Genomic DNA, 27,003 nt, shown 5'->3' with positions numbered 1-27,003 from the left:
GGAAACTGTTCATCACAGAGCAGACTGAGAGAAACAACCAACCATTCAAGCTCACACTCAAACTCCAGTCTGACGATGTAGAGCTGATCATTTTCCTTATCCAACCTAAACGTGGGGCTCTTCCGACGGCAGGAGGAGGATGACGCACCAAAAGTGAAGCCAAACTACGCTGACATCTTGCGCTGGTAACTGACGTCTTTTTAGAGGCAGAATCTGAGCAGTATTGGCTGGTGAAGCCATGGTATTGACGTCCTGTCCTTTCCACTAACCAAAACACGCATTTAACTCACCGATAAAACATGAAACATCCCCCAGGGGGGTTCAGTCTGCATCAGAACAGATTCTCCTTTCTGTTTGAAGCAGGCACTCACGGTTATGGAAAGTTCAATGACTTTTGTGTTGGTGTTTGTTATGTTTCCTCCCACTGTTCTGTATCTACTCTACAGACAGCGCTGCAGGAGTCTCATTGGTCAACAGAGCTGTCAATCATGGTGTTACAGCCCTGGATTACAGCATCAAAACAATACAAATATAAGCCAGCATTATAAGATCCAACTAAATTGATCGTAGCGTTATAGAAAAATGCATTTAGTGTGTTTTAATTATTTATTTATTTTTTGACTGATGTCCCATTTGTGTGAATATAGAGGAGGCAGCACTTCCTGCAGCCAGCCAGTAGGGGGAACTCAAAAGTTTTTCTCCACTTGTTTTTTGTTGTTTTTTTTCAAATTTATTTTTGGCCTTTTTATGCCTTTATTAGAGATAGAGGAAATCAGGAGAGAGAGGGGAGTGGCCACAGGCCGGAGTCAAACCTGGGTCGCCCGCGCGAGGACTATGGCCTCCATACATGGAGACGCGTGCACTGACCACTGGCGACCAAACAGTTCTTTCCGCTGTTCCCATGCGTCGCCATATTCATTATTAATCTTTTTTTTCACATGCTGTTCATGAAGTTCACTCCGCAAAACGCTGCAAAGCACTTTCTGCCGACATATGGCACAAGTGCAATATGCCCTTTAAAAAAAATGTATTAATGAAAAACAAAAAGCTCAAAAAAAAAAAAATCTCAACAGCAGCTCTGTACGACGGGGATTCAGCTGTGAATAATGCAACAGCAAAGGTACAACATGATACAAAAAGACATGCAGAAAAGAAGTGGGAAATGTGTAAGAATTTTCCATTAAACACCACTTTCTGTCCCCAATATTGGAGCAGAGTATTCTATAATTTACATAATACTGCATATTACATAAGTACAAACTAGAACAGGATCCATATATGTTTCATAAGCGTTGTTATCTTTGTGTTTTAAGCACTGTGTGTCTGAGAGACGGGGTGCTGGAGATACCGAGCTCCTCTCCAGGGTGTTAGATAACTAACTGAGGACGCTGGAACTGCTGTCCCTCCCTGTCCTTATTTCAGAGGAGAGGAGAGGAATAATAGAAAAGACGCGAAGAGGAGAGAGGAGAGCGAGGCTTGGGTGCTCTTATGTGTGTACATGTGTCGTTGTTTGTGTGTGTGTGGGCGTGAGGGGACACCTCAGAGGTCGTCTGAGGAGGCAGCGGAGCGTGCTGAGAGCCTGCCATCACACAGCTGCCACGCCAACTGGACACACGCACAAACTCCAGCACACACACACACACGGGCAGGCTGCATCTATGTTGAGGCATGAGCACACACTAGCACACACACCAAAACCAGCACAAAGACACACGCTCTCTAAAGCAGATAGGTACACACAGGCCACTTGTCACACGCGAGTCACTTACTCAAACAGAAACACACAAACGTGACTCACGGCTCATTCACACTCACAACCTTTCCACTCGCAACCACTTCACACTTAAGCTGGGATGGCACGCACACGCACGCACGCACGCACGCACGCACGCACGCACGCACGCACGCACGCACGCACGCACGCACGCACGCACGCACGCACGCACGCACGCACGCACGCACGCACGCACGCACGCACGCACGCACGCACGCACGCACGCACGCACGCACGCACGCACGCACGCACGCACGCACGCACGCACGCACGCACGCACGCACGCACGCACGCACGCACGCACGCACGCACGCACGCACGCACGCACGCACGCACGCACGCACGCACACACACACACACACACACACACACACACACACACACACACACACACACACACACACACACACACACACACACACACACACACACACACACACACACACACACACACACACACACACACACACACACACACACACACACACACACACACACACACACACACACACACACACACACACACACACACACACACACACACACACACACACACACACACACACACCATGCCCTCTGTTGTGTATGTGCTTATCTAAAACCTTGGATTAAAGGAGTGAAGAGGCTTCAGAGACTCATTCATCTGATAGCTTCAATGGAGTTTTCACACTTTTTTTTTATAACAGAAATCAGAAAAAAAAAACATTTATACTATAAAGAAATCTTTATTTAACATTAAAAAAATAACATTTTCTAGAAGTTTTCTGTTTTTATTTTTGCTGTTTGAAAAACTCTGAATCAGATGTCTGCAAGGGTCATTGTTTTGCTAACAATAATTACATAGTTTCATTTAAGTTTCATCTCCACTGCAGCAATTTCACGTGCAAAGATTTACTTCAATGCAATCTTTTATTTAACTTTAATCCATTGGTTGTCACTGTATATGTTTCAAAACCATGGCAACGAAACTAAAGGTCCACTACTGGGCATGTTCTAGTTTTTAATAAGAAAAACTTGCAGACAAACTCCAGCACACCATAAACGTCGAACGGTTTGGTACAGCTTGTTGCACAGCAGCTTTTGGTTAAAAGTACGTCAGGAGATCAAGCGGAAACCTGCGTGTTGAACTTTGAAGCCGTTTGCAAACTCCGGCGGTTAGTCGAACGTCGGCTTGAGGCTGGCTCCACACACACACACACACACACACACAAGCATTCAAATCTTTACAGCAGAAATTAACCTGGTGCAAAAATGAAATCGGTCTGATCAGCTCATGTCTAGATTGCCACACGCAGATATTTACTATAAGCTCGTAGCTGAGCTGATTGACAGGCTTAAAACCCGCCTCAGCTCCAGCTCTCAGCCTGTCATTATCTGAAAGTTCAGCTGAGACAACATTCCCGGCATAGCGGCCACCATCGATGGGACATGAAAGCGCCCTGCGGTAACAGACGGGTGACGTCACAATATTACTTACAGTGCTGAAGATCTGTAGCTGTGTTTAGAGCTTTATTACTTTTGATACAATAGTACTCAAGTATCCAAACATGTGACGACCCTATTACGAACTCAACCTTTACAAAAAAAACACACAAACAAACCCACAGACCTTTATTCTAAAATCTTTGTGTTGACCTTATTATTCCAGAGGCACAAACACAATTTTAGTCAAATGTGTTTTAAATAATGCAGTGACTACGGTCTGTCTTTCAGTCTGCAGTAACATGGGAGCTGAGGCTGTGGTCCGTGCTGCTGCCCCCTCCTTCCCTTTGTGCCGACGGCTAAATCAGCGCTGTTGCATCTTTCAAAATAGCACAGCAGGAGGACATCGGCCAAAACGGAGCGTGCAGGAACTCTGTAATCTGTTGTGTGGCTGACGAGGAGTGATATCAATGATTCAGCTATCTTATCGGAGCCTGTGATACACATCTGAGTGTAAACTCTGTCTCCCCTTCAACCAGCTCCCCTCTCAGTCTCTTCAGCACGTTCATGTTATCACGCTGATGGATAGCGAGGTAATTAGTATTCCTCTGCATGTACACACGAGCTGACCTCACACGTCGCGCAAACAACACACACACACACACACACACACACACACACACACACACACACACACACACACACACACACACACACACACACACACACACACACACACACACACACACACACACACACACACACACACACACACACACACACACACACACACACACACACACACACACACACACACACACACACACACACACACAGATTAGCGCTGTAAAGTGGGAAGCTGATAATCTGCAGTAACAAGGTTAACGTGTGGTGGTACACACGCTCCATGTCAAGCAGGAGTGTTTGCTGCCTCTCACGTCATCATGAGCTGCAGAGAGGCTGACGTTCATGGAGAAGAAAAGGGACAGCAGACAAAACATGTTAGAAATAGTCAGGAGGAAATTCCCTCCGTCAGTCCGAGCGTTTCAGAGAGCATTATGCCAGACACATGTTCCTGGATGCACATTTTCATTCTTCACATCTCAAAATCTCACAACGTGCACTTTCAGTACGACACAAACGTTCATGGATTCATCTCCTTCATATAACGTTGGCACGCTGACACGACAGGATGTCAGTGATAAGTCCACTAAATAAACATCGTCACCCCTGTTAGCTGGCACCACAACTTCCTTTTCCATGATTGATTAATAGCTTAATGAAGGTGCCAGTGCTGGATGAATGTTGTGTCTAAGCTGTAATGCAGCGGCCCGTCACTAGCTGGAGCTCTTCTGCCCTGATGTAAACTAGCTCGGTGGATTGATGGCGTCTCGTAGGCGCGGAGGATGAGGATGACTGAGGAAGGTCGAGTGAGCTGTGTTGCATCAAAACTCTCCTGTAATGTTTTCATTCAGTGTGATGTGTTCAATTAGACACATTTATTCTGTGCGCTGCACCGGAGTATCTTAAAGGGCTTGTAAACACACGCTGAAATAGTTAATCTGTGAGAGTTTGACGTCCTCGAGTCCTACATGACTCACTTCTGTCAGACTGTGAGCAGCCTGTTAGAAACGTCACACTGGGTTTAAGTCAGGTGTATGAGCATTAATACTGAGTGACAAAGCTTGCACAAACAAATTCCTCAATTTATTATTTACTTTTTAGAAATTCCAGCCAGCATGTGAAAGCACTGTTTCCTTTTCCTGGCACTGGTTTATTGGCAAACACAGAAATATTTGGTGTCACTTCTCTGGATTTCAGGAAAATGATCAATACAGTCTCTTTGAAACAATGACCATCAAACCTTCAGCACTGTCAACCAGAAATGGTGCCACTATTAAATTATATTCAGCACAAGTCAATCAAGTTTAATGTTTTTATCACTCCAAAAACTTTAATGAATGATGCAAATATTGGATTTTTTAAATTGATATTTAAAATAAAATACAAAAAAAATTACACGTTTTTTAATCCAAGAAACTTTTGAATGGAGGAACCTAAACAAATGTTTCTCAACATTAGTTATTTGGACATTTTAAAAGGAGATGTATTATAGTCACTTTGACCTTTCATGATTTCAGTCTTGTACACCTTGAGCTGCCTGGGTGGACAAAGGCACATCCAACTTTACTCGATGCTTTGCTCTGATAAATCAGATTCTGATCAAGTATTGAAAAGCTCTTGTAATGTCTCGTTCAGAGCAGCAGGAAACTGCGTACAGGGATTACGCCAACAAATGTTCATCTTGAGTTTCAGTGCTTTTTTCTGACAAACTTACATCTGCCAGTCAAATACAGGCTCATTTGTTTTCTTCACTTTCTTAATGTCCCCAAAATCTGTAGAACATTTTTTTTCATATATACGATTTCTAATATTTGGGTTTAAGCTGAAGTTTTGATCAATTCAGACATGAACGTACAAAGAAATCGTCTCCACCAGCCAGTTCTTGTGCCACCGACTTCTGCCAATTCATTTCACACCACACATATGTCATGTAATGTAAGGACTTCATTCAGCATATGTTAAGACTAAACTACTTGGAAGCAATGTTTCGAAGTCTGTTGAAAGAAGAAGAATGCATGCTTAGTTGGCTCTGGTTTTAAGTTGAGATGTGTAGAAACAGGAACGTGCAAACAGCCAACAACAACCTGTTTGTGAAGTTGTTTGTGCGTGTTGTCAAGCATGTTAAAGCTGCATATAACACAACACAAAGACTTCTGGACCAAAAGTACAACATGATGATGCAAAGGATGGTAGCTTTTCAGTGAAATTAAAATAGCTGCGCTTACTCTCCTGTTTTTTTCTTCTTCTTTAACATCCACTTAAACAGCGTTTTATAAAAAAATCTATTTGCAGGGTCTGCCTAGGAGATAGCAGTTTTTATCATGCCAAAGCATTCATGAGATGTGGTTTGAATAAAATGCAAAAAGAAAAGAGAAAAAAAAATGCAGTATGTGATTCGATTGCTTTTCCACAGCAGCCCCGGGAAGCAGCGCTCACCTCATGGTGCGGAGGTCCCAGCCTCGTATGGCCGTGTCGTTGGCTGTGGCGAGCTGGCTGCAGTTGTGATGTGGGCTCCACTTTCCAGAGGTGAACTTCAGCTGGCCTTTGCCCTCCAGGGTGGCCGTGCCGGAGACCTGCAGAGGACAGAAACACCTACATTAGCACAAAGGGACGTGAATTTCATTTGAATATGTGTGACAGGTTCAGGCAGCGCCGTGCATTCAATCAGCATAATGAGGCATTATTAGAAGTCATTTTCTCTGCAGGACACAGATTACAATGGTTCAGACGGATTCTGTGTTCGTATTTTGGGTCTTACTGGCACACCAACTGCATGCAGATTTACAGCATGCTGAAGCATGTACAATTCTTCTGACATATCTTACTTTGCAATCAGTTGAATAGATTCAGTCAGCCACGACTACAGCAGTCACTGCTATAGCAAATACTGACGCTGAAGGTTTTCCCTGTCATGAAATTTGAATGTTTTTCCTTCAAATTCTCTGAAGAACTAGAACGGTTTGAAATTGCAATCAAGTCAAGTTTTTTTTTTTTAATTCAAAATGTTCTTAATATTTACATACATATATTTTGACATATAAACAAGGGCACATGAAGATGTCACTTAAATGGTCAATGGCCTTGAGCTTGTAAAGCACTTTTCTTTACTCAAAGCGCTTTTACACCTCAGGTCACAACGGCGTCCTCATACACTGATGGTAAAGGCTGCTATTTAATGTCTCCATCAGAAGTAGCTAATCCCATTCATACACAACGAAGCAGCGAGCTATTCAGGGTTAAGTGTCTTAACCAGGGAAACATCGGACATGTGGATGCAGGAGCTGAGGCTCCGAGGATCGACTCTCCCAGCTGATCCACAGCCGCTCCCACTTCACTGTTTTTTTTTCTTCTTCCAAATAAAAGACCGTTAAAAACTAGTTGTAGTTAAATTACACTAAGGAAGGGACAAACACTTCGTAATACAAAATATAAAGACAGAAATGAGTCCTGCCCAATATCAACATGTCGGATAGACAAAGGCTGCCTAAAACACTTCTAAGTTAAACATTTTAAAAGACGTCTCAGCTCATGTATATGCTCGATGTCCAGCTCGAATCAAGAGGCAAACGCAATGGAACGCCGTCCTCAACCAAACGACAGATCTAAACACAAACATAACATGGTAGATGAATAACAGCGTCTATTCTGGAGTTATTAATTATACTGTAAACATTACAGTCAGTGCACATCATTCTTCAGCACTGCCCTACAGGCTGACTTTTTTGTGCACATTTGCACGATTAAGGTATTAGTGAAAGGCCAAATTCCCAACAGCAACACAGAATGAAACCAGACAGAATGATCCGTTTGGGTACGGGAGGGGGGAAGCATGAACCAGTGTCCCGTGTAACCTGCTGCGAAGTCAGCAGATCTCCTGACCTCTGGCCCTGGTTGGTCCCATGCTGCGGCTCGAGACACTAAATCGCTCAAAGTAACTTATGGATCAGCAGCTGGGTCAAAGATCAGCCCTTAAAGGATTTTGGAATTATAATTGTTTGAAGCTGCTTCACACTGACCCTGATGGGTTTGTTATAATGTCTAAAGAAAAAATCTGAAAATGATTCCCACAATTAGAGCAGCTTCTTTCGCTGAAAAGCTTTCAGATTAAATTGGAACATTCAAGAGTTTTCAAACAAGACGGCATGCTGTCATTAGATATTTATCAAACCTGCTACATACATTTCACAGGGCAACAATGACGCTGAAATTAATCAAAGTCAAAACACTTCAAGGAATTTGAATTATAAAGCATATCTCTTCATCAAGCTACTTTAAAAATGGAATCCAATTAATTCAGCAGGCTGGCTTTGGAAATGGTTATCTCTCCCTTTAACTATGATGCATCAAACATTTTTTTTAAAAGCAGCATCATGCTGTCCCATTTTTCTCTGCTCCCTGACTATCTGCAGGTTTTTATCCTCATCTTTCTCCTTCTACCACTTCTCCCTCCCTCCCTCTCCTCCTCTCCCGCGTTTCTGCCTGTTGGAGCAGGGATCATTGATCGCCCCGTCACCGCGCAGCTCCCTGGTACACTCTCATTATTTCAGCTGGAGAGGACAGAGAGGGAGAGGGGGGGAGAGAGAGAGGGAGAGAGAGAGAGAGAGAGAGAGAGAGAGAGAGAGAGAGCACGACAGGCTGAGGGAACAGCAGGGATGCGGGATGAATGGGATGATAGAAAAGAAAAAAAAACGACAAAATAAAAGAAGCTGAAGCAAGGGAGCAGACGGGGGGGGGGGGGGGGGGGACAAGGAGAGGGTAAGGTTTTTCACTGTGGCCTTTGTGTCATTTATTAGATTATCCTTTTTTTTCATATGACCACAGTGTGACCACAGCTTACTTTCTAAGCTGTGTCCTCCAGTTTTTACAACTAATTCCGACACTTTTAAATGTGCTCAACAGTGAGGCAGTAAATGTTTTTCAAATGATTTTCTACAGTTCAATCCTCTCCCTTTGTTGGCCTTTTCAGCCCAAACTCAATTCTCATGATTTACACCACTTATAAAAGAACAGTTGGACTACTTTTTTTGTAAAAGTCTTTCTTTAAGCCTCCCTCCTAGAAATCCCATAATGGATTTATCAGTAGAAATCATAGTTAACCCCCGTTCTGTTGATCTCATTTTTGCACTTTTTAAAGTTCTTTTACATGCAAACAATGCATTCTTTGAAATGTACAACATTAATGCTCGAGAGTTTGTCCTTTACAAAGCTCTTGTCCCGGGAGCTGAATTATAAGCAGAAGTTCTTCCCTCTCCAAAATGAAAAGATCAAATTTTAAAAAAAAGGGTAAATCACTGAAACAAGCAGTTTCAGGTTTGAATTCTCTTCCTGGTGTCAGCTGGTGTGAGCTGAGCTGCAGCTAACCTCTTCATCACTGCTAAACTTTTTTTTTTTTTTTCAAGATTTACTTTTGGGCTTTTGTCTTTATTTAGAAAAAAATCAGAAGAACGGGTAACGACTTGGAGAGGAGCTGAAGGTCGGACTTGGAGGGCAGTAGCCTTTGTACAAGGGGAACCACAAAACCGCTAAGCCATCAGCGCTCTATAGAGCTCAGCTTGTTTTTAGGTTTAAGCTTTAGTCTAGAAATCCACAGAGGTCTCCTCATGTTTAAAATAAAACTTAAACCTGTGTAACAGACAGAATAGAGCAGTTTCCCATGACCTAAGGTGTTTCTATAATGCTTAGGGCGCTGCACGCTCAGCTGAAGCTCTTATTTAAGATGGGATTCCTTCATAGGTTTTTACCAGAGGCTGAAATATACAGTACAGAGAGGTCTCCGCTTCACATGAAAAACCAACCATCTCATGCAATTCCACTTTAAAACACCGATAAAACCTACTACAGTTCCAACAAACCAACACACACAGTTTCTTTCCAGTGACTCATTTGCCATATTTGATATTATCCCTGAAACTCATCTGAGAACTGAGCGAACTCTCCGACTTCCTCGTGACAGAACAGAAGCTCTTTCAACCTCATGCTCAACGACTCTCTCCCTGTGCAGACGCGCTACAACAGAGTCAGAGCTCCGTGCATCCCAGGTTCCCAGCTTTATTAGTGCACTAACCAAATTAGGGGCCTTAACAAGGCAGTACACACAACACTAGGGGACGTATTCATTTAGGACACAAGCGGCACTAATGCAAAGCTATCTGTCAAATCGCCTCGCATTTATGCTTTCACTAGACTCTGGAAGAGAGAGAGAGAGTGTGTGTGTGTGTGTGTGTGTGTGTGTGTGTGTGTTAGCAGATGTGCTGGACAAGGTATGTGGGTGTGCTTTGAGCCGGCGGAGATGTTCTCACTCAATTCCACCAGCGATTCTAATTGATGAGCCTTGCACATTCACACACACACACACACACACACACACAAATCTTCCTTCAAACAATGCACACTGGTACGCTTATGTACATGATCCTCTCTTATGTATCATACACACACTCGTGCAAACACCCACACACACACACACACACACACACACACACACACACACACACACACACACACACACACACACACACACACACACACACACACACACACACACACACACACACACACACACACACACACACACACACACACACACACACACACACACACACACACACACACACACACACACACACACACACACACTAATCTCGTTCTGGCCCTTGAGAGAAAGAAAGAGGGAGACGCATCCACACTGCAGCTGGACACGGCTTGGGATGAACACATCACCCTCTGACAGATCGAGGGAAGGGGAGAGAGGAGAGTGGGATGAGAGGAGGGAGGGAGAGAAGGAGATTAGCATTCTCATCAGCACTGGAGGAATTTGTCTTGGCTGCCAAGCGCTTTCTCCTCTTTTTCATTCCTTCTCTCCTCATCAAGCCCGCTCTCTTCCCTCATCCGTATCTCCCTCTTCCTCCCTTCTAATCTCCATCTTTCTAATCAGTCAGGCCCTCTATCGCTCCCTCTTTTCTCCATCCTCCCTCCATCTTCCCCTGCTCGTTACGCTTCTTTCCCACCATTACTTTCCAACTCTTCTTCTCTCCTGATGAAGGACTTAATGGCAGTGTCGCCCGGTGTCGGAGTCAGAGGATCGAATCAACAACCACCCCCGAACCGGTGGTCCTTCTTAACCTCACACGGGGGTAACAGGACAGAACACACACACACACACACACACACACACACACACACACACACACACACACACACAGTGAATTGATTACACTGTAAAGATACCGGCGCTGAGAAAGGGTGCAGCCACCTCGGATAAGGGCTGTATAAATTTGTAATTCACATTAGGGCTCTGCAATTTTTATCATTTTTATGAGTTTTATGAATTTTTATTTTACAAGTATCCACAATAACACTGCATATCTGCACATCTGTTTGTCTGCTCTGCCCTGGATTAAGGAAAAGAGTGGGTGACTTTTTTGGTTTCCTCTGGAACATGCATAACCCAGCTCATATATGTCGTTGTGTCGTCAATTTAATTTTACTTTTTTATTTTTAAATCTGAAAAACCCGCTTATTTTCTTCAACTTACTCCACAACAATCCTCGGTTTTCTCGTAGTTCACACACGGCACCTCTTAGTGAACATGCAGTTCATGACGTGTGAAGGCGTTTGTAACACTGGTGAACTTATGAAATGTGTAAAATGTGCATTCCTGTCAGGGTTTCTCAATGACGCACAGCATGCGATAAACGTATCTCAAAGGGAAAGTCTGTGTGCATGTTGTTATTATTCGAACACATTTTAGAGAAAACTTTCCCCGAATTTATTTTGCCAAAAGAGAAGGCGTCTGTCAACACACAGCACAGATGGAACAATGCTAGCTTGAAGTGATTTTCCATAAACACAATGCAAAGAAGGGGTCAATGTTGGTAGAAGGTAAAGTTTTCACTGTTCAACAGAAGTTAAAATGGAACAATGTGTACCTATCCACAATTAATGGATTTAACTTGAATATCTACCATCCTACCTTGCAGGTGTAAATACATGAAGCAGGCCAATCAGGTGGGCCGTTCTGCTCATTGTTCTCGCAGAGCTAAAATGCTAAACAGTCTGAATAGCTTACTTTTATTTACTCCTTGAAACTGGCAGAATGTATGAGGTGTAATTTGAAGAGATGACTCTTTCCTCTCACGCCCTTAATCATGCATAACTCTTCACCCTCATAAAACAAAAACAGATTATTGAAAAAAAAAATACATCCCCCTCTTACAGTATGTGCCGATAAAGCATGAATTATTCAGACAGAAAACCGGCTATAAACGTGTTTTGGTTTTTTTTAATTTATGGGTGTGTATGTGACTTCCGGTGCTTTTAGACCACGCCTCAAGTGGACACTGTAGGAACTGCAGTTTGTTTCACAAAAAATGTGGTATTGCCACGGAAATCTTTGAAAGGTCCTGTTTGACTGTGAGTAAACACATAAGAGTCGACTCAGCTGCTGGGCCTTGATTAAAGAGCGTACGCCTTTAAATGGACTTTTCTTGTTTGAAGTTTTGGAAAGGGTACATTTAAAATGTTTTTTGTTTTACATATTTTGTCAAACTTGGCCGTCATTAATGACAAAATATACAACAGTCTGTGATTTAAACCTTGCTTAATGTGAATGAGATCTAAAAATCAATGAAGAGAGAATTTCCCCTGCAGACCAACATTGACATAGCTAGTGGGAGATTGAGAGAGTGTGTGTGGGTGCATTCATCCAAACTGCAAGTAGAGATTTTCAATGCATCAACTGAGTGGCATCAAATGAACACACACACATGCACTGACACACAGAAACACTTGTATCTATAAGGAATATGCCCTGCCTGCCCTGTATGTGTGCCTCAACAAGTGAATGAATTACCAATGAGCCATCTATGGTCTTCTTCACTCATGGCCTCTAATGGAACAGCACACACATAAACACACACACACGCACACACACAAACACACACTATATAACAACTCTATTACTTTTCTCTGCACACAGGCACACCTGACACACACCATTATCTTCAGTCTTTAAATACATAATGGGCATTTTAATTGCAGAGCCGGAAGGTTGGAGTCGGGGAATTTAAAGTGAAGAGCCTCCTCACCTTGCATTAGGAAGGACAAAAACTACACAGGAACTGACCAAAAGTACTTAAACAGGCCAGTTACATGGCGATCCATTCTGTCTCGAGGCTCTTAAAAGCCCCTAATGTGTACTTAAGACGGTATGAATGAAGACGTGAGTTTGGCTCTATGAAAACTGAAAACAGTTTGTCCCTTTCCTCTTTGTGTTTTAATTCGCTCTGCACAGTGAATAGTGAATCTATCTATCTATGTTTAACCAAAAGCTGCACAGAGCCAAACAAGGACATGTATTGAAGTAATACTTTTTCCCCCGCTGAGAAGAGAAAAAAAACTCCCATGATAACTTTTTTTTACACCAATATACCAAGACAAATTCCTAGTATGTGTAAATGTACTTGATTAGCTTGTATACTCTTTTGCACTGAAGGCCAGACCGACCCATTCACACTGATGGCTGAGGTTTCTTTGTGGTGGGAGCAGTTTGGGTTTAAGTGTCTTGCCCAAGGACACGTTGGACAAGTGGCTGCAGGAGCTGGGGATTGAACTGCTGACCTTCCGACTTCAACAACTGAGTCACAACCGTCCCTGTGATTCTGTAGCCAGGATCCAGGAGTGAAGGCTGTTTCACTTTTCAGCTAAACCGTTTAGGATCTCTTGAGTTATTATAATTCTTGGATCTTTACTATGTTTTTGATCTTATTGTTAAGTTAATGTTTTGGACTGTTCTTAAAATGTAGCTCCAATTTTTCATTTTTTAAATTTCTATTGTTGTTATGTTTTCCTTTCATAGTTTTATTTTTGGTGTTGCACTAAATGACCGAACCAAAAAATGGTCTTTAAAAACATATTAATGCACTAGAGGAAAAAGAGCCTTTTAAGCCTTTTTCTTTGATTTTAAGGAACTCAAAACTCTGCAAATAAGTCCAAAGACATAAAAAAAAAAACTCTTGTGCATTTTATCCCCAACAGAGAACAAGTCTGTTACACCATGTTGTTTGTTTCATAAATACTATACACCTTAACCAAGATGATTCTGTTACCTAATTTAGTTTTATTTCAGTTCTCCTCCTACTTACTTTTCTCTTTTATACAGGAGGCTTTCATCTCTTTTGCACACACCGTCTTTTTATCTCACCTTTTGTTATAAACTAGTTAGGAGAACCACAGAGAAACATGTGTTGTAAACATTAATAAACTATGATAAATGTCCCTCGACTCCATGCTGTTGTTTCTAAAAAACTTCATTTTATTTTCAATAAAGCTGTGCAGAAGAAGCAGCAGTCGCAGGGTCTATGTGCCGCTTACAGCTCTGCTAACTGTGTCCCTGTAACTCCTGAACTTTTGACTCCTGAGCACGGCCCCATTATGGCTCACAAGAGCTACATTTAGTCATGCATCAGAAATCCTCTAATAGAAGCTTATTCTGTTTGCACTTTTGTGAGGGTGTCTTAATGGCGTGTTCAATTATCAAACAGAGGCATGAGAATTTCAGTGTCCAGATACAAATTATCATGTAGTGCAACGTCCGTACATTTCATAAGAAAAACCCCGTAAGACACTGGTAGCACGATACTCTAGTGAACTGTGGAAAGAGATACGATAAATGACTTTTCTATTACTTATAAAACAAAACTATTATTATCACTGTGGGACAGACTTGACCAGAATAATGCTAAAGTGGTCACAGCCTAGAACACAGATACTGTGCGTGTGTGTGTGTGTGTGTGTGTGTGTGTGTGTGTGTGTGTGCGTGTGTGTGTGTGTGTGACAGAACGAACAGTGGACACTCTGCTGTTGTCGCATTGAGCGGCGGATGTGTGCTTCTGATAACACCAGGACGATATGGTTGTTATCAAATAATGAGCTAGCTATTGTGTGAAATGGTGTGAGTGTTGTGTATGCACTGTGTTGTACAGTACGTGTGTGTGTGTGTGTGTGTGTGTGTGTGCGTGTGTGTGTGTGTGTGTCTTACTGCGGCCTGTGTGGAGCTCTCCTGCAGGTCCCAGAGTAGTGCGTGGTTATCAGCCAATGAAATCACACGCTTGCCGTCCCCCATGGGCTCCCACAGCACGCTGTTAACACACAGAGACACACAGAACCACAAAGTCACAGTCAATTAGAATACAGATGTTGGTCAAACTGGCATGAGCCTGCATGCATAACATGAAGGCCCAGAGGAGAATGCAGCTTGTTGATTGGATTTCACATGAGTGCTAAATAGAGAAATCTGTACAGTTTGTACAGAGGCAAAGCTGAAGCTAACATGTGTGCTAATCCAGATCATGTGTGGGAATGTTACTGCATGTATGACATCACCGCAGGTTAAAGGTTAGGGCTGTTGATAATCGCGTATTAGGGCATGAAGAGTTTCTTAACCTTGCATGCCCAGTTTGAAGCATTCTTTAAAAAGTCCTTGAGAGAGCACAAATAGATTGTGCTATTTAGATGGGGTGCACGACCATGTCTGCAATATTTCTGAATTGTAAACGAGAAATGACACCATGTCCAACTTCTATTTTGGCCATTCAGTTAATATTTACCTGATGGATATTAAGAGACACGCCCCATGTATTAAGGCTGTCGACCTCCAAGCAAACGGTCTGGCCTGAGGTGTCTCTCTCTCAATAAATAAATAAATAAATAAATACATAAATAAATAAATAAATAAATAAATAAAGGCATTAAAGGGCCCAAAAATAAATATTTCACAGATAGTTGAAACTAAGCATCAAAATTGAGAGGCTACAGATTAACTACAGCTTCATTTTTTTTTGTAGGTGGTTGTTTAGTATATCATTCACTTGTAGTGCAGCACCTTTCCAACATATATTTTGCACTGGGCAGGGCACTTGTTGGTTGCAAAACTAAGTAAAAAATTACAATTACATTATTCCAAAATAACTTCTGGCCTACAACAAGTTTAACCTCCACAGATTAGGCTAAAGCTAATCAGTAATCGCCCCAAACCCTGACATCATCACACAACAGAGCTGAGCACAGTAAGTTTGAGGTATCTCTGGGCAAATTCAGCAGCCCAATTCTGTCAATCCAGCGTTCAAACACAGCACTGGGATGAAGGCTTGCCTCAGTGGTGTTAAAGAAGTGGTAGCTTTAACTGCATACTTAGCTTTGATTCCTCCCTGCATACTACTTTCTAAAGAGTATTGATTCCTTGCTGCATGCTTCTTGGAGTTGTGACTCTTCACTGTGCTCTACTTAAAACATGTATTCTGTGCACAAGCCACAGGGACCGATCCACGCTTTGCACTCAGGAGCGCAAACTGTTGCTTTCTAATTCCCTCAGTGTTGCTTGGACCAACACACTTCTCTGCGTTTGTTGTTTGTTCTTCTTAGTTTGGACGGGCTGAGCAGCTGAATGTCGGCAGAGACACAACAACAAGGGAAAAGAAAGAGGACACAACCCAAGTGAGAACGAGGTGCTTTTAACTCAGAGCGCTGTCAACTCTAAAAGCAATATGTCAGCGCAGTGAGAGACCCGGCAATAAGCTAAACTTAACCTTGGTCTGAAAAAGCTTAAGGTTTTGATCTGGTGTGACGTTTTAGCTCAAGAAAAAAATAAATCTGTCTTATTTGGGTTAAAGGAGGTAAAATGTCACGACAGCACAGACGCGGTCAGGCTAAGAATTTGGATTTCTGAGCCTGTCAAAGCATTAAAGCTGCTGTCATTAGAGGTTTGCGAAATGATGCCATTTATTTAAAGAGTTCATTAATTAGACAACTCCATTTTCGTTCCCTCGTTTGTCAACTTGAAGAGGCAGCAATAATGTCAGTGTTCATGGGAGAGTGTGCTGAGGAAGGTGAGTGTTTGCTGGAGATAAAAGAAATGACAGAAAGAAGGAGGGAGGGAAATAAAATTACAGTTTGCGTGTGGTTCAAATTCAATAATTACGCAGAGCCATCGGGTGGTGGTGCGTGCAAAGGGGGGAGCAATATTCACAACTGCTGAGCTGAAAAAACTGATACATACACAAACAGCAGTTTTCACTAAAAGGGGGCCTCGACAGTGAATTACAGCTGGAGTTTAATCCAAACCTGTAGGAGACCCTGATGTGCCCATTCCCAGAATTAGACTGTTCACCCTCTATCTGTATGTGAGGGTATTCTGGATGTTGGGAAGCATCTACTGAACATGTACATGACAATTATATTGATGTTGGATGCTAGGCACATTGGTTTGTTGTTAGCTGCAATGCAATGTAAGAAGCTACTGTCTGGTGGATTGTACTTCTTAACATATCAGAATGAATGAGTTGCTAAAAGTGTACGTGAGCTCAAGCAGCCGAGTCCTCCCTCCAGTCACTCACTAAAGCAAACTATCACTATTCTTTCTGTGTTGGACAGATGTTAAAGTTCATCTTTGTCGTTTGTGTATTGCTCCTTTTATTCTTAATTTAACCTTTAACTTTACTCAAGGAATAAACACCCAACCCCGAATCCTTAACCTTATCTTTCAACAAAAAAGCAAAGCTCTTGTACTTTTTTCTTTTTTCTTTTGAATCTCTATTTATCCCCATGGGGCAATTAGCGCACCAAGCAGTCGACCACAGAGCACAATTTCAACTGCTCAAATGAAAAAATACATAAACAAAAAATAAACAAAAAAGCCTATCTGCAACGGTTTAGCTTTGAGCCTCAAAAGTCCCTAAAATGTGACTGACTGTTTAAATACCGGTACATGTCCCCACGATATGATCAATACCAGTACACACACACATACACACACACACACACACACACACACACACACACACACACACACACACACACACACACACACACACACACACACACACACACACACACACACACACACACACACACACACACACACACACACACACACACACACACACACACACACACACACACACACACACACACACACACACACACACACACACACACACACACACACACACACACGTGACTTGGCAGCTCAGTTATCGATGGAAACTGCAAACTGTCACCTTTCTCTCAGGCACACACACACACACACACACACATACACCATGACATATAAACTGGCACACCATAGGACCAATTAAAATACAGTCAGCACTTTGGGATTAACACACAGTGTGCTTCCCTATAGTATCAATTCATTCATTCAGGAAAGGAGGCTGTACAGTATCTCACTTTTCCCTGCCGCTCTTATTAAAGAATATAAGTTATGTGCATTTGACCTTGAGCTCTGCAACACGCTGGCACTCTGGATACTGGAGTGGTATGTAAATACTGTCGGGGAGAGCTATGGAGGTTTTATAGCCCCATATATCTAAGTCTGGGACACCGATGCACTCCTCCCTCTCTTTGTCTCTCTCTATGCCTCCCGCTCATCAGATTGGTCCCCGCTTTACTGTGCTTTGCATCCATATGAGTCTAATCCAAGCCTGTCTTATACAAATACATGAGCCAACACAAACAGAGAAACAGAGTGTGGGTGTGTGTGTGCGTGTGTGTATGTGTGTGTGTGTGTGTGTGTGTGTGTGTGTGTGTGTGTGTGTGTGTGTTCTTCCTTCTGGATGAGATTTAAGCTTGGATACGGGGACCCAAAGGGCAGTATGTTTCAGTATGTGAGAAGCTTGATTTTTTTTTTCTTCTTCAGGAGGTTTGTAGTGGTGTTTGGGTTAAGAATAATGATCATGTAAGTGGATGTTATTTAATTACTTAAGGCCATACAACAGTCAATTCTCCACTCGCGATCAGCGCTATCAGTCCTGTGGTTGACCTCACAAAATGCTCTTTGTAAGATGCACTTGCTGAAGCGAATACAAGAAAGCATAAAAACATTGATCTATGCACCCAAGTACCAAAGAGCTGTGGTTGCTAACGTTGGCACGTCTACCCTCGTCTTGAAATGTAACTGGAGCAGACTGTACGTTTCTGCAGCTGCACGCTGCTGACGTCTCTTCCACATCTGAGAGTTTCCAGCAGGTGACTGATTCTGCCCATTCAAACATCTGTTACCTGATTCAGAACTTCAGAACACAACAGCAGCTGTCAAGAATCCAGTTAATGTGACAGTACAGATAAACATTAGCTTCCTACACCGTCAACAACGCCGATATAAGACAGAGCATCGGTACATCCCCACTGTATTTAAGCTGGAATATTTAGTTTGCCTTCTCGAGAGTCGTCGTCTCTCAAACCATAAAGTTGAGGGTTTAATCCCCACCTCCTGCGAGCAACATGTCCGGTGTGTCTTTGGGCAAGACAATTAACCCCAAATTGCTCCCCCTGCTGCGTGACGGGTGCATGCGGGTCACTGCTCTCGTGATCGACCCCTACGCGGGTCTCTTTTTGACTCTCCACGGGGAAAAATAAAGTTTAAAAAATAAACAAATACACAAAACTTGGAATTCTTAAAGCAACCAGGACATGTGGAATTACAAGCTAACAAGGTTAAATAAAATGGGAAAGGTTAAAAGTCTATCAAACTCTAACATAAAACTGCACAAACTGTAATCCATGTGAATTTTCTTTGATGCATTCAACTAAACCTTCCAAACAAAACGTGATCAGGAGTTGTAAGGCCTCTGTCAGTGTTGTAAGATGTGGTTGAAAAGGCCCTGTGATCGACTGAATCCCCCATCACACACACAAACTATCAGCTAAGTGTGTTTGTGTGAGAACCTACTACTGGGGTCCAATTGATTGGGACCCTCACAGTGAAAATCACCCACAGTGATCAGCACGAAATGGCTGCAGATGTCCAGGGAAACACACAACAAAAGGCAAAGATCGCCTCTCCCACCACGGGAACAAACAGACTCGACAGCCCGACTTTGAGACTTTCACTTGAAAAGTCTGCACAATAATACACTGCACATACGTTTGTGTGTGAGCGGGGAAAAAAAGTATATACCACACAAAGACACCTTTTACACCCTGCTGACGCACCACATTTCAGAATATCACTCCTGTTGCCTCCAACTTTGCTTAAAGCTCTGATTGGCTCAAATGGCTCCCCATGAATCGATGTGATCAACCAAAGTGTGGGAAGACAAAAAAAGACACACATGAGCACCAAAAAACAGATTTTCCTCTTTTTTGTTTTCCCCCCTTTTTTCCGTTTCGGTAGAAATTCGCTCTAACTTCCCATTCAGAGCACGCCGCACAACAGGGCAGAGGCTCAAATGTTTGCCCATCCAAACAATGAGGGGATTTGGAGGAAGGAGAAAGTGTTATTGTTAGGAGGAGTGGAGGGACACCAGCCACCAGATAACACACAAATGAAGGATGCAGGATACACACGGGCAGACACGCTAGAGTGGACACACACACACACACACACACACACACACACACACACACACACGTTATGCAGACAAAAGCCTCATAAGAATACGATATCCAATCGCTTTACTCTTTGTCTGCTCAACGCACAAACATTCACACATACTGGTACAAGCTGCCAGTATTATCCAAGAGAGAGGGAGAGAGATAGTGCGTGTGTGTGTGTGTGTGTGTGTGTGTGTGTGTGTCATAGAGAAATAGAGGAGGTGGGCAGCAGACCAAAGCCATCCATCTAGGGGAGCCAATAGTGCACAGCATAGGCTACAAGCTTCACAGCACCGAAACACACACTCCCACCAAACACACACACACACACACACACACTTAACACACACACACACAGTTTGGTGCCCTTGTGAGGGTTATAGCTCTGAGGGTGCTAAGATGGTGGATCCCAGAGCCATCAATCTTTCCCCAGCAGCCTTGCTTGACCTGCCCTCTGACACACAAAAACACACACATAAGCACACACACGTACACGCTTAAAGTGCACATACATGGGTGCACCCCTTCAAATAGAAAACCCTCCTCTTTCCACACACACACACACACACACACACACACAAGCACAAAAAAACACAGAAAAACACACAAATGCAATCTCTCCTCTCCTCCGTTCTTTTTTTTGTGAGTTTCTCTCTCTCTCTCTCTCTCTCTCTCTCTCTCTCTCCTCCTTTCCATCTTTATCTCTCCCTCGCAGACACCTGCTACAGTATGCATCAGGCTAACTGATTGGCGCCTCTAAAAATGATTACAATCATGTGCCAGCCGATGAACAGCGCGCTAAAAAGGGGAATGACCATTGATTTTCATTCTCATCAGCGGTGAATTATGGCGAAGCTTTGTGCACAGCAGCTCCGACTGTAAGACAAAAGGGAACGGGCCGAGACTACGATCTGAGATTTGAACCAGTCAATAGTCTGAGCCAGGAAGAAAACAAAAACGCCCATATGGACGAGAGAGGCAGGGACAGAGTGGGAGATAGAAGAAAAGACAGCAGAGTTGTATTCCAGCTCGTAAGAGTGTGGGTCGTCTCATTTTCAGCAGGACAACGTGTCCATCTGTCCAGCTCCTGTGTTTTCTGTGCTCACTGTTTCTCACGGCTCTTCTTTAGTTTGTGGATTTCTAATCTCGTGACAAAACTGCCTGTAGGCTGTTTGTCTCTGTGTTTTAGGTGGGAATATCAAGTGTCTGCCAAAGTTCTTCAGAAGACTCTGAAATGAAATAAGGTACAACATGCTGCATTATGTGAAGTTTGAATCACATCAACACGGAGTCAGGGAACTTGGAACTAGTTTGGGTTCCTATTATAGCTTCAGAACGATTCAAAGGTTTTTGTTTAGCTTACTTCATGAAATAAATAGCTGTCAGATATAAACCTGCACAACTGGGCCCTAAGTCTCTAACTCGACTCTTCTCCTCTGTCGCCCCCTGGTGGTCGAAAAGAACTTCCAAACTCCATTCAATATGCAGAGTCCCTCTGCACTTTTAAGAAAAAGCTAAAGACCCAAAACTTTATGCAATTATTATAGATGACAATAATGATGATTATGACGATGTTTTTTTGTTTGATAATGACGATGTTAGGATGGTTTTAACGCTGATTAGAACTCTCGATTTCTCACTTTCGATGCTGTGTTTTGCCTCTGGTCACTTCCTGTCAGCACCTGTGAGTCCAATCAGACTTAAAGATGTTCGTTTGCACTCACTGACATTGTTTCCTCCTCTCTACATCCTTGCTTGTGTTGTACCGTATTTACTCTCTGATGTACATCGCTTTTCATCAAGCAAAATGTGTTGCCGAAAATTGTGAGACGAGATGATGGTTTGTATTTTGCAGATGTTTTTTTTTGCTGTGTCAGAAATAGGAACGTGTATTTCTTCTGGTTCTCACACATGAACATGTAAAAGTTTAGTACAGAGGAAAATGAATTGAACTACTTAATCACACCGACTTCAACCATGCGGCAGGGTGAAAGAGGTAATTGCTAAGTCTTGACAGAGCCAGTTCAGATTTGACATTGACAGGGCTCTCTTACTCAGGGAAACCCCAGGAAGTGACCTGGCACCTCTCCAGCTACCAGACCAACTTCCATAGTTTGGTCCACACCGGAGCTTGAACCGCCGACCCTCCAGTTCCCAACCCAAGGATTACCTTACAGACACTTCTGTTTGTGTTAAATCGACCAGTTGAAGCGACCTACTGAAGCAATTCGAAAAACTTTTGTCAATACGAGACATTTGGACCTGAAAATATATTTTTTTAAAAATGAGACCCAGGTTTAAATAATTAGAATCCCTCTTCATGATACATCTCAATATTTCAACAGCCAAATCTGTTTTAGCTTACAGGCTACGTGACATTTTAAGTTGTCCTCAAATATTTTGACTATGTCCCATCCAACAAACACACACATGAGGCAGACACATCATTTCAGGCTAACTGTCAAACTCCACTGTCTCCCGGCAACACTAACCAGGCGGCGTTGCTGTGTGCGCTGTCGTCTAGGTGACAGAGCAGCTCCAGGGTCTGAGGGTTGTGGGCGGAGTCGTCAGGTGACTCGTGGCTCCCTGTTTCCCAATCAGAGGGCATCCGCCATACCGCTGCACAGGACACCACCCTGCTGTCACTGGCTGGAGGGGAGAAGAACACAAACAAACCCACACTTCAAAGTTAATCATAGATCATAGTGAGACGACAGTGTGTGTGCTTAAGCTGTAATGTGGATACGCATTCCTCCGAATCACATGTGAGTTATTTTGGCACATCCACACCGGAGCCAGAGCTGCTAATTGGAAGCAGTGGAGTAAATGTAGAATTGATACAGTAATTGGACTAAAAGTTCGAGGCTGGAGGGCATAACCAATCACAGAAAGAGAGAGAGGGAGAGAGACGGAGAGAGAGAAAACAGAGAGAGCAAAAGAGCCTAATTTCTTTTTGGTGTAGTATTGACAGTGTGTGGGCAGGCGGCGGGCTATGAAACACTGGCGTTAGGCCTATTTGTCAAATTAAAAAGCAGCGTGGTGCGAGTCCACGGGCTCTTGAGTGGTTTTAGACAACCTTGCACTTGGAGTAAGTGGGCAAGCAATCATCTTGAACAAAAGGCTTTTTTTGCTCACATATTGTGAGTGCCAGTGGGAGGCGGTATGGAAACGCCATAAGATGCACTTGCGTTTGTGTGTTTGTTACGCCTGTAAATGTATACATTTGTGTGTGGTGAGCGCATCGGTGCGTGGTGGGCTGTCGGAGCTTCAGCCCGGTCCAGAGTGGCTGTCATCCTGTGAACTGAAGCATGTAGAGCTCAGCTGACAGAGAGCGAGAGACAGAGCGAGAGAGAAAAAGAAGAGGGGAGTGTGTAACCCTGAAGCCCTACAGTGCTCTCTGCATCCACCTCACCAAGCCCCATCTGACATGGCTGTCTGCCTCTGTGACGCAACACACACACGCACACACACACACACACTGTAACTACCTCGTTAACAACAAGCATTCCCAAACCCCTTAATAGACAATATAAGACAAACGTGTGATACTGTATGTGCCAACGTTCAATATTCCAATACTGTTCAAATGTGTGATAAATAAAAATTAACGAGCACGTCAGCTATAACTCGATCTGCTGTTCTGCATGTTTACCACGACACCTGTGTTTTCCAATGTCTCTCTTTGGTCTACAATAAATGAAGAAAAGAAATTTGCCTGAATTAAATTGGCACCAATTAATCTAAAGCTAGCTCATAGCTAGCTTGATCTTCAACAGACTGCATCAGATGTGTGTAGAAGCATGGCCATTACACCGAAGCCTCCCATGCTGTGTGAGAAAACACTGCTTTCGTAGTTTTATGTTCCTTAAAAAATGATCAATTATTGCAAATGAAACCAGACTTTGCAATGAGTTTAATGAAGATGTTAATATGTCTTGATAACAATGAAATAGTGACTAATTGTGTGGCCCCTCACTCTTAGGTTCTTTCTGATGGTCGTCTTTGCTTGTAGGACATAGAGAGGTAGGGCTGGAAATCCTTGGCTGTCTCACAATTCAATTTGGATTCTTGGAGTCAAGATTCGATTTCGAATCTATTCTGGATTCAAAACCTCTGGATTCATGGATTCAAAGTCTAATTTTGAATCAGTTCTAACCTCCTAAAAACTCTTAGCTTCACTGAACTAAATGGTCATTAGACGGAGGGGCACGCTGACAGAAAAATATAAAACTTAAAGCAAATGCAAAACAAACAAAAGACAGAAGAAGCTGCAAATAGAGAGAAAAATAAAGAACATTCAGACCCATGATGCCTAAAGACAGACTGTAGATGAAGTGGGGGAGACAGACGGAAACAGTAGGACTCACTTTTGTTATAGCAGGTGGTGAGCACAGCCTTATCTGCAGGACTGGCGCCAATGTGCCATATCTCCCCAGCTTGGTGCAGAAGGACATTCTTATTAATGATGTTATTCTCATCATCAAAGTCAATGATGTGGATCTGGAGGCAAAGCAGAGACACAGAGAGAAGAGATGTGTTGAGGATGAAGCTGGAGTTAAAACACTGCGTGCACCTACCACACACTCACACACACACACGCACACACGAGCACACACACACACACGCACCAGCCGCAGTTCAAAGCTCCTCCAATCTTCTGATTCCTCTTTTAGAAGAAGAAGGTTCCTCTTTTTAATATGACAGTAAACGTAATTTCAAGGCAGGCATCTCTTTGGTTCTTTTATTCCCTGTCAACTTCATACAGCTGAAGACTTTTCATCTTGATTTAGCCTTTAAAGCCACGATTAAGACACTTTGAGTAGGATTGTTGGAATTGTGGAAATCTTCATTTGACATGTTGGAGACGTCTGAGGGAGAAGGCAAAACAAAAAAGGAAATCGATAAAAGCTCACTCCATCTTTTTTTCTTAAAGACAAATGGCTCTGTGAAAAGGGGCTGGGGGAGAGGTGCATTATCCAAGAGAGAGCTTTTTTTGTTTAACGGCTTTAATTGGACAGTTTTTTGTTCCCCCCAAACCTTCTGCAGTAGAATATTGTGTACTGTCATTTTACATGTCTAGTCGTGGCTCACATGAGCGGGGGGGGGGGTAGAGAGATCACAGAAAGATATTCCTTCTTGCACATTTTTGAAGATGTGAATTTGTCAAAATATCAAACCGTTCACAGGGAAAAAGAAATATTTGTGGAAAATCCAATTTGCAGACTTTACTCGAACATAAGCATCGGCTCTAAGAGAAAAAACAAACAAAGCAAGTGGAGAAAATGTACGCGATTTGTGCAAATGTAGTTTCCACGATTTGAGCCAGAGATTTTTTTTTTCTTGTTCTTTCATATGAAGAGTGTCATAATAAAACGTGTTGTTTGCTGTTGACGTTATCTTGAAGCCAGGAAATTTGTGTTTGGCCAGACAAGTGAAATGCATGTGGCTTGCAAAACAGAAGTCAGAAATCAAAGTACATTTCAAGATTCTTCGACCGGTCCTCTGTCTTAAACTTCATTCACACATGCACAAAACTCCTGAACAATTCCCCAAATTTCCAGCTGAGCTGCAGGTTTTAAATTTATCCAGACCTTTCCTGCCAGCTGCCAAGTCAAATATTTCACAAGTCGTCGAGTAAATGCTTGAACACAGCAGGTAATGCTCAGGAAAGTCACATGACTTGTGTGTCACTTGTGAAAGCAATTTTGCATGCTGCTTTGTTCTTTTCCTCTCCTTGTTTTTACTCTGTTTACTCTCTTCAAATTCAAATTTCAATTCAAAAAACTTTATTTATCCTTAAGGTCACACAGAGCAGGAAGTGAACAACAGGGAAGTTTTACTAAAAACTTTACCCAAGATACAGAGTCAGCAAAAGACGAAGTGTCAAGATGTTCGTACACAGTTGAAATACAAAGTTACAAATTTCGATACGAAGGACAGCAAGAATAAAGTGTAAAGCGTCAGAACTTGAAATAAAAGTAAACAACTCATGCCTTACTTCTCCATCTTGTACATGCCGAGTTTAACCCGATAAATCAAATGTATTTCCCGTCAAACGACGCTGCCATCCTTCAGTGTGGTGAAGAGCTGAGCAGTGGGCCATTCTCGATTGACTCGCACTTTTTATTATATTGTTATTTTGTGTGTATACCTGGATGCTGCTATAATTTCGTTGTACACGTTGCAGTGACAATAAAAGGATTCTGATTCTGATACTGAGAGCGGGCCAAGTAACCACATCTACAACCCCACCTAGTGGGGGGTTTCTGCGTTACAGCTTGGACGCAACATTTGACCAGCACTGTGGGCCTACGTTAATATGAATATGAATAATTAGTTATTCTGGTGATGACTTGTGAAGCTGCTGAAGTGTAATCAATGTTTATTCTGTCTATTCTGTATTAAATAGTGGGCTTTGAAGGCTCAGGATCAAGGTTCGACTGTGACACAGCTGGTTTCTTGAGTATTTTTGCTCCTTGTTTTAACTAACCCTTTTTTAATGTTTTTATAAATCCTCACAGTTAAGACAGATGCATACCTACAAGTTGTAAACAGTTACACCTCGATCATAACTAGTGTAAATAGTTGGCACGTCACGGCCTTGAAAACTCAACCAGCTGTCTAACTTTGTCGCCCACAAGTTCAACAAACAAGCCAAACTTTATCCATAACATGTTAATAGCGACTTCCTCTTATTGAGCTCTTTTTATAAGATGGAAATCTATTCTATGGGGGCCCGCGATTGAAAGCAGTTCAGGGCCCTCAATACAGTAAAACAGTGAGGGTCTCAAGGTTTGATCAGACAATTAATGGCT

General features: G+C 42.7%; 1 protein-coding gene across 1 annotated transcript in view; it reads right to left on the bottom strand.

Annotated features, from left to right (window-relative positions):
* eipr1 (EARP complex and GARP complex interacting protein 1) overlaps positions 1–27,003 on the bottom strand; it is a 49,515-nt gene that overhangs the window by 17,133 nt on the left and 5,379 nt on the right. The window contains exons 3-6 of the mRNA XM_079369986.1: positions 24,556–24,688; positions 22,681–22,837; positions 14,859–14,958; positions 6,257–6,393 (exon numbers count right to left, since the gene is read on the bottom strand). Of these exons, the coding sequence (XP_079226112.1) occupies positions 6,257–6,393; positions 14,859–14,958; positions 22,681–22,837; positions 24,556–24,688 (527 nt within the window). The remainder of the gene's footprint in view (positions 1–6,256; positions 6,394–14,858; positions 14,959–22,680; positions 22,838–24,555; positions 24,689–27,003) is intronic.

The sequence above is a fragment of the Symphodus melops genome, assembly GCF_947650265.1.
Source record: "Symphodus melops genome assembly, chromosome: 19".
NCBI lineage: Eukaryota > Metazoa > Chordata > Actinopteri > Labriformes > Labridae > Symphodus > Symphodus melops.
This window is presented reverse-complemented; position numbering and strand designations above follow the sequence as displayed.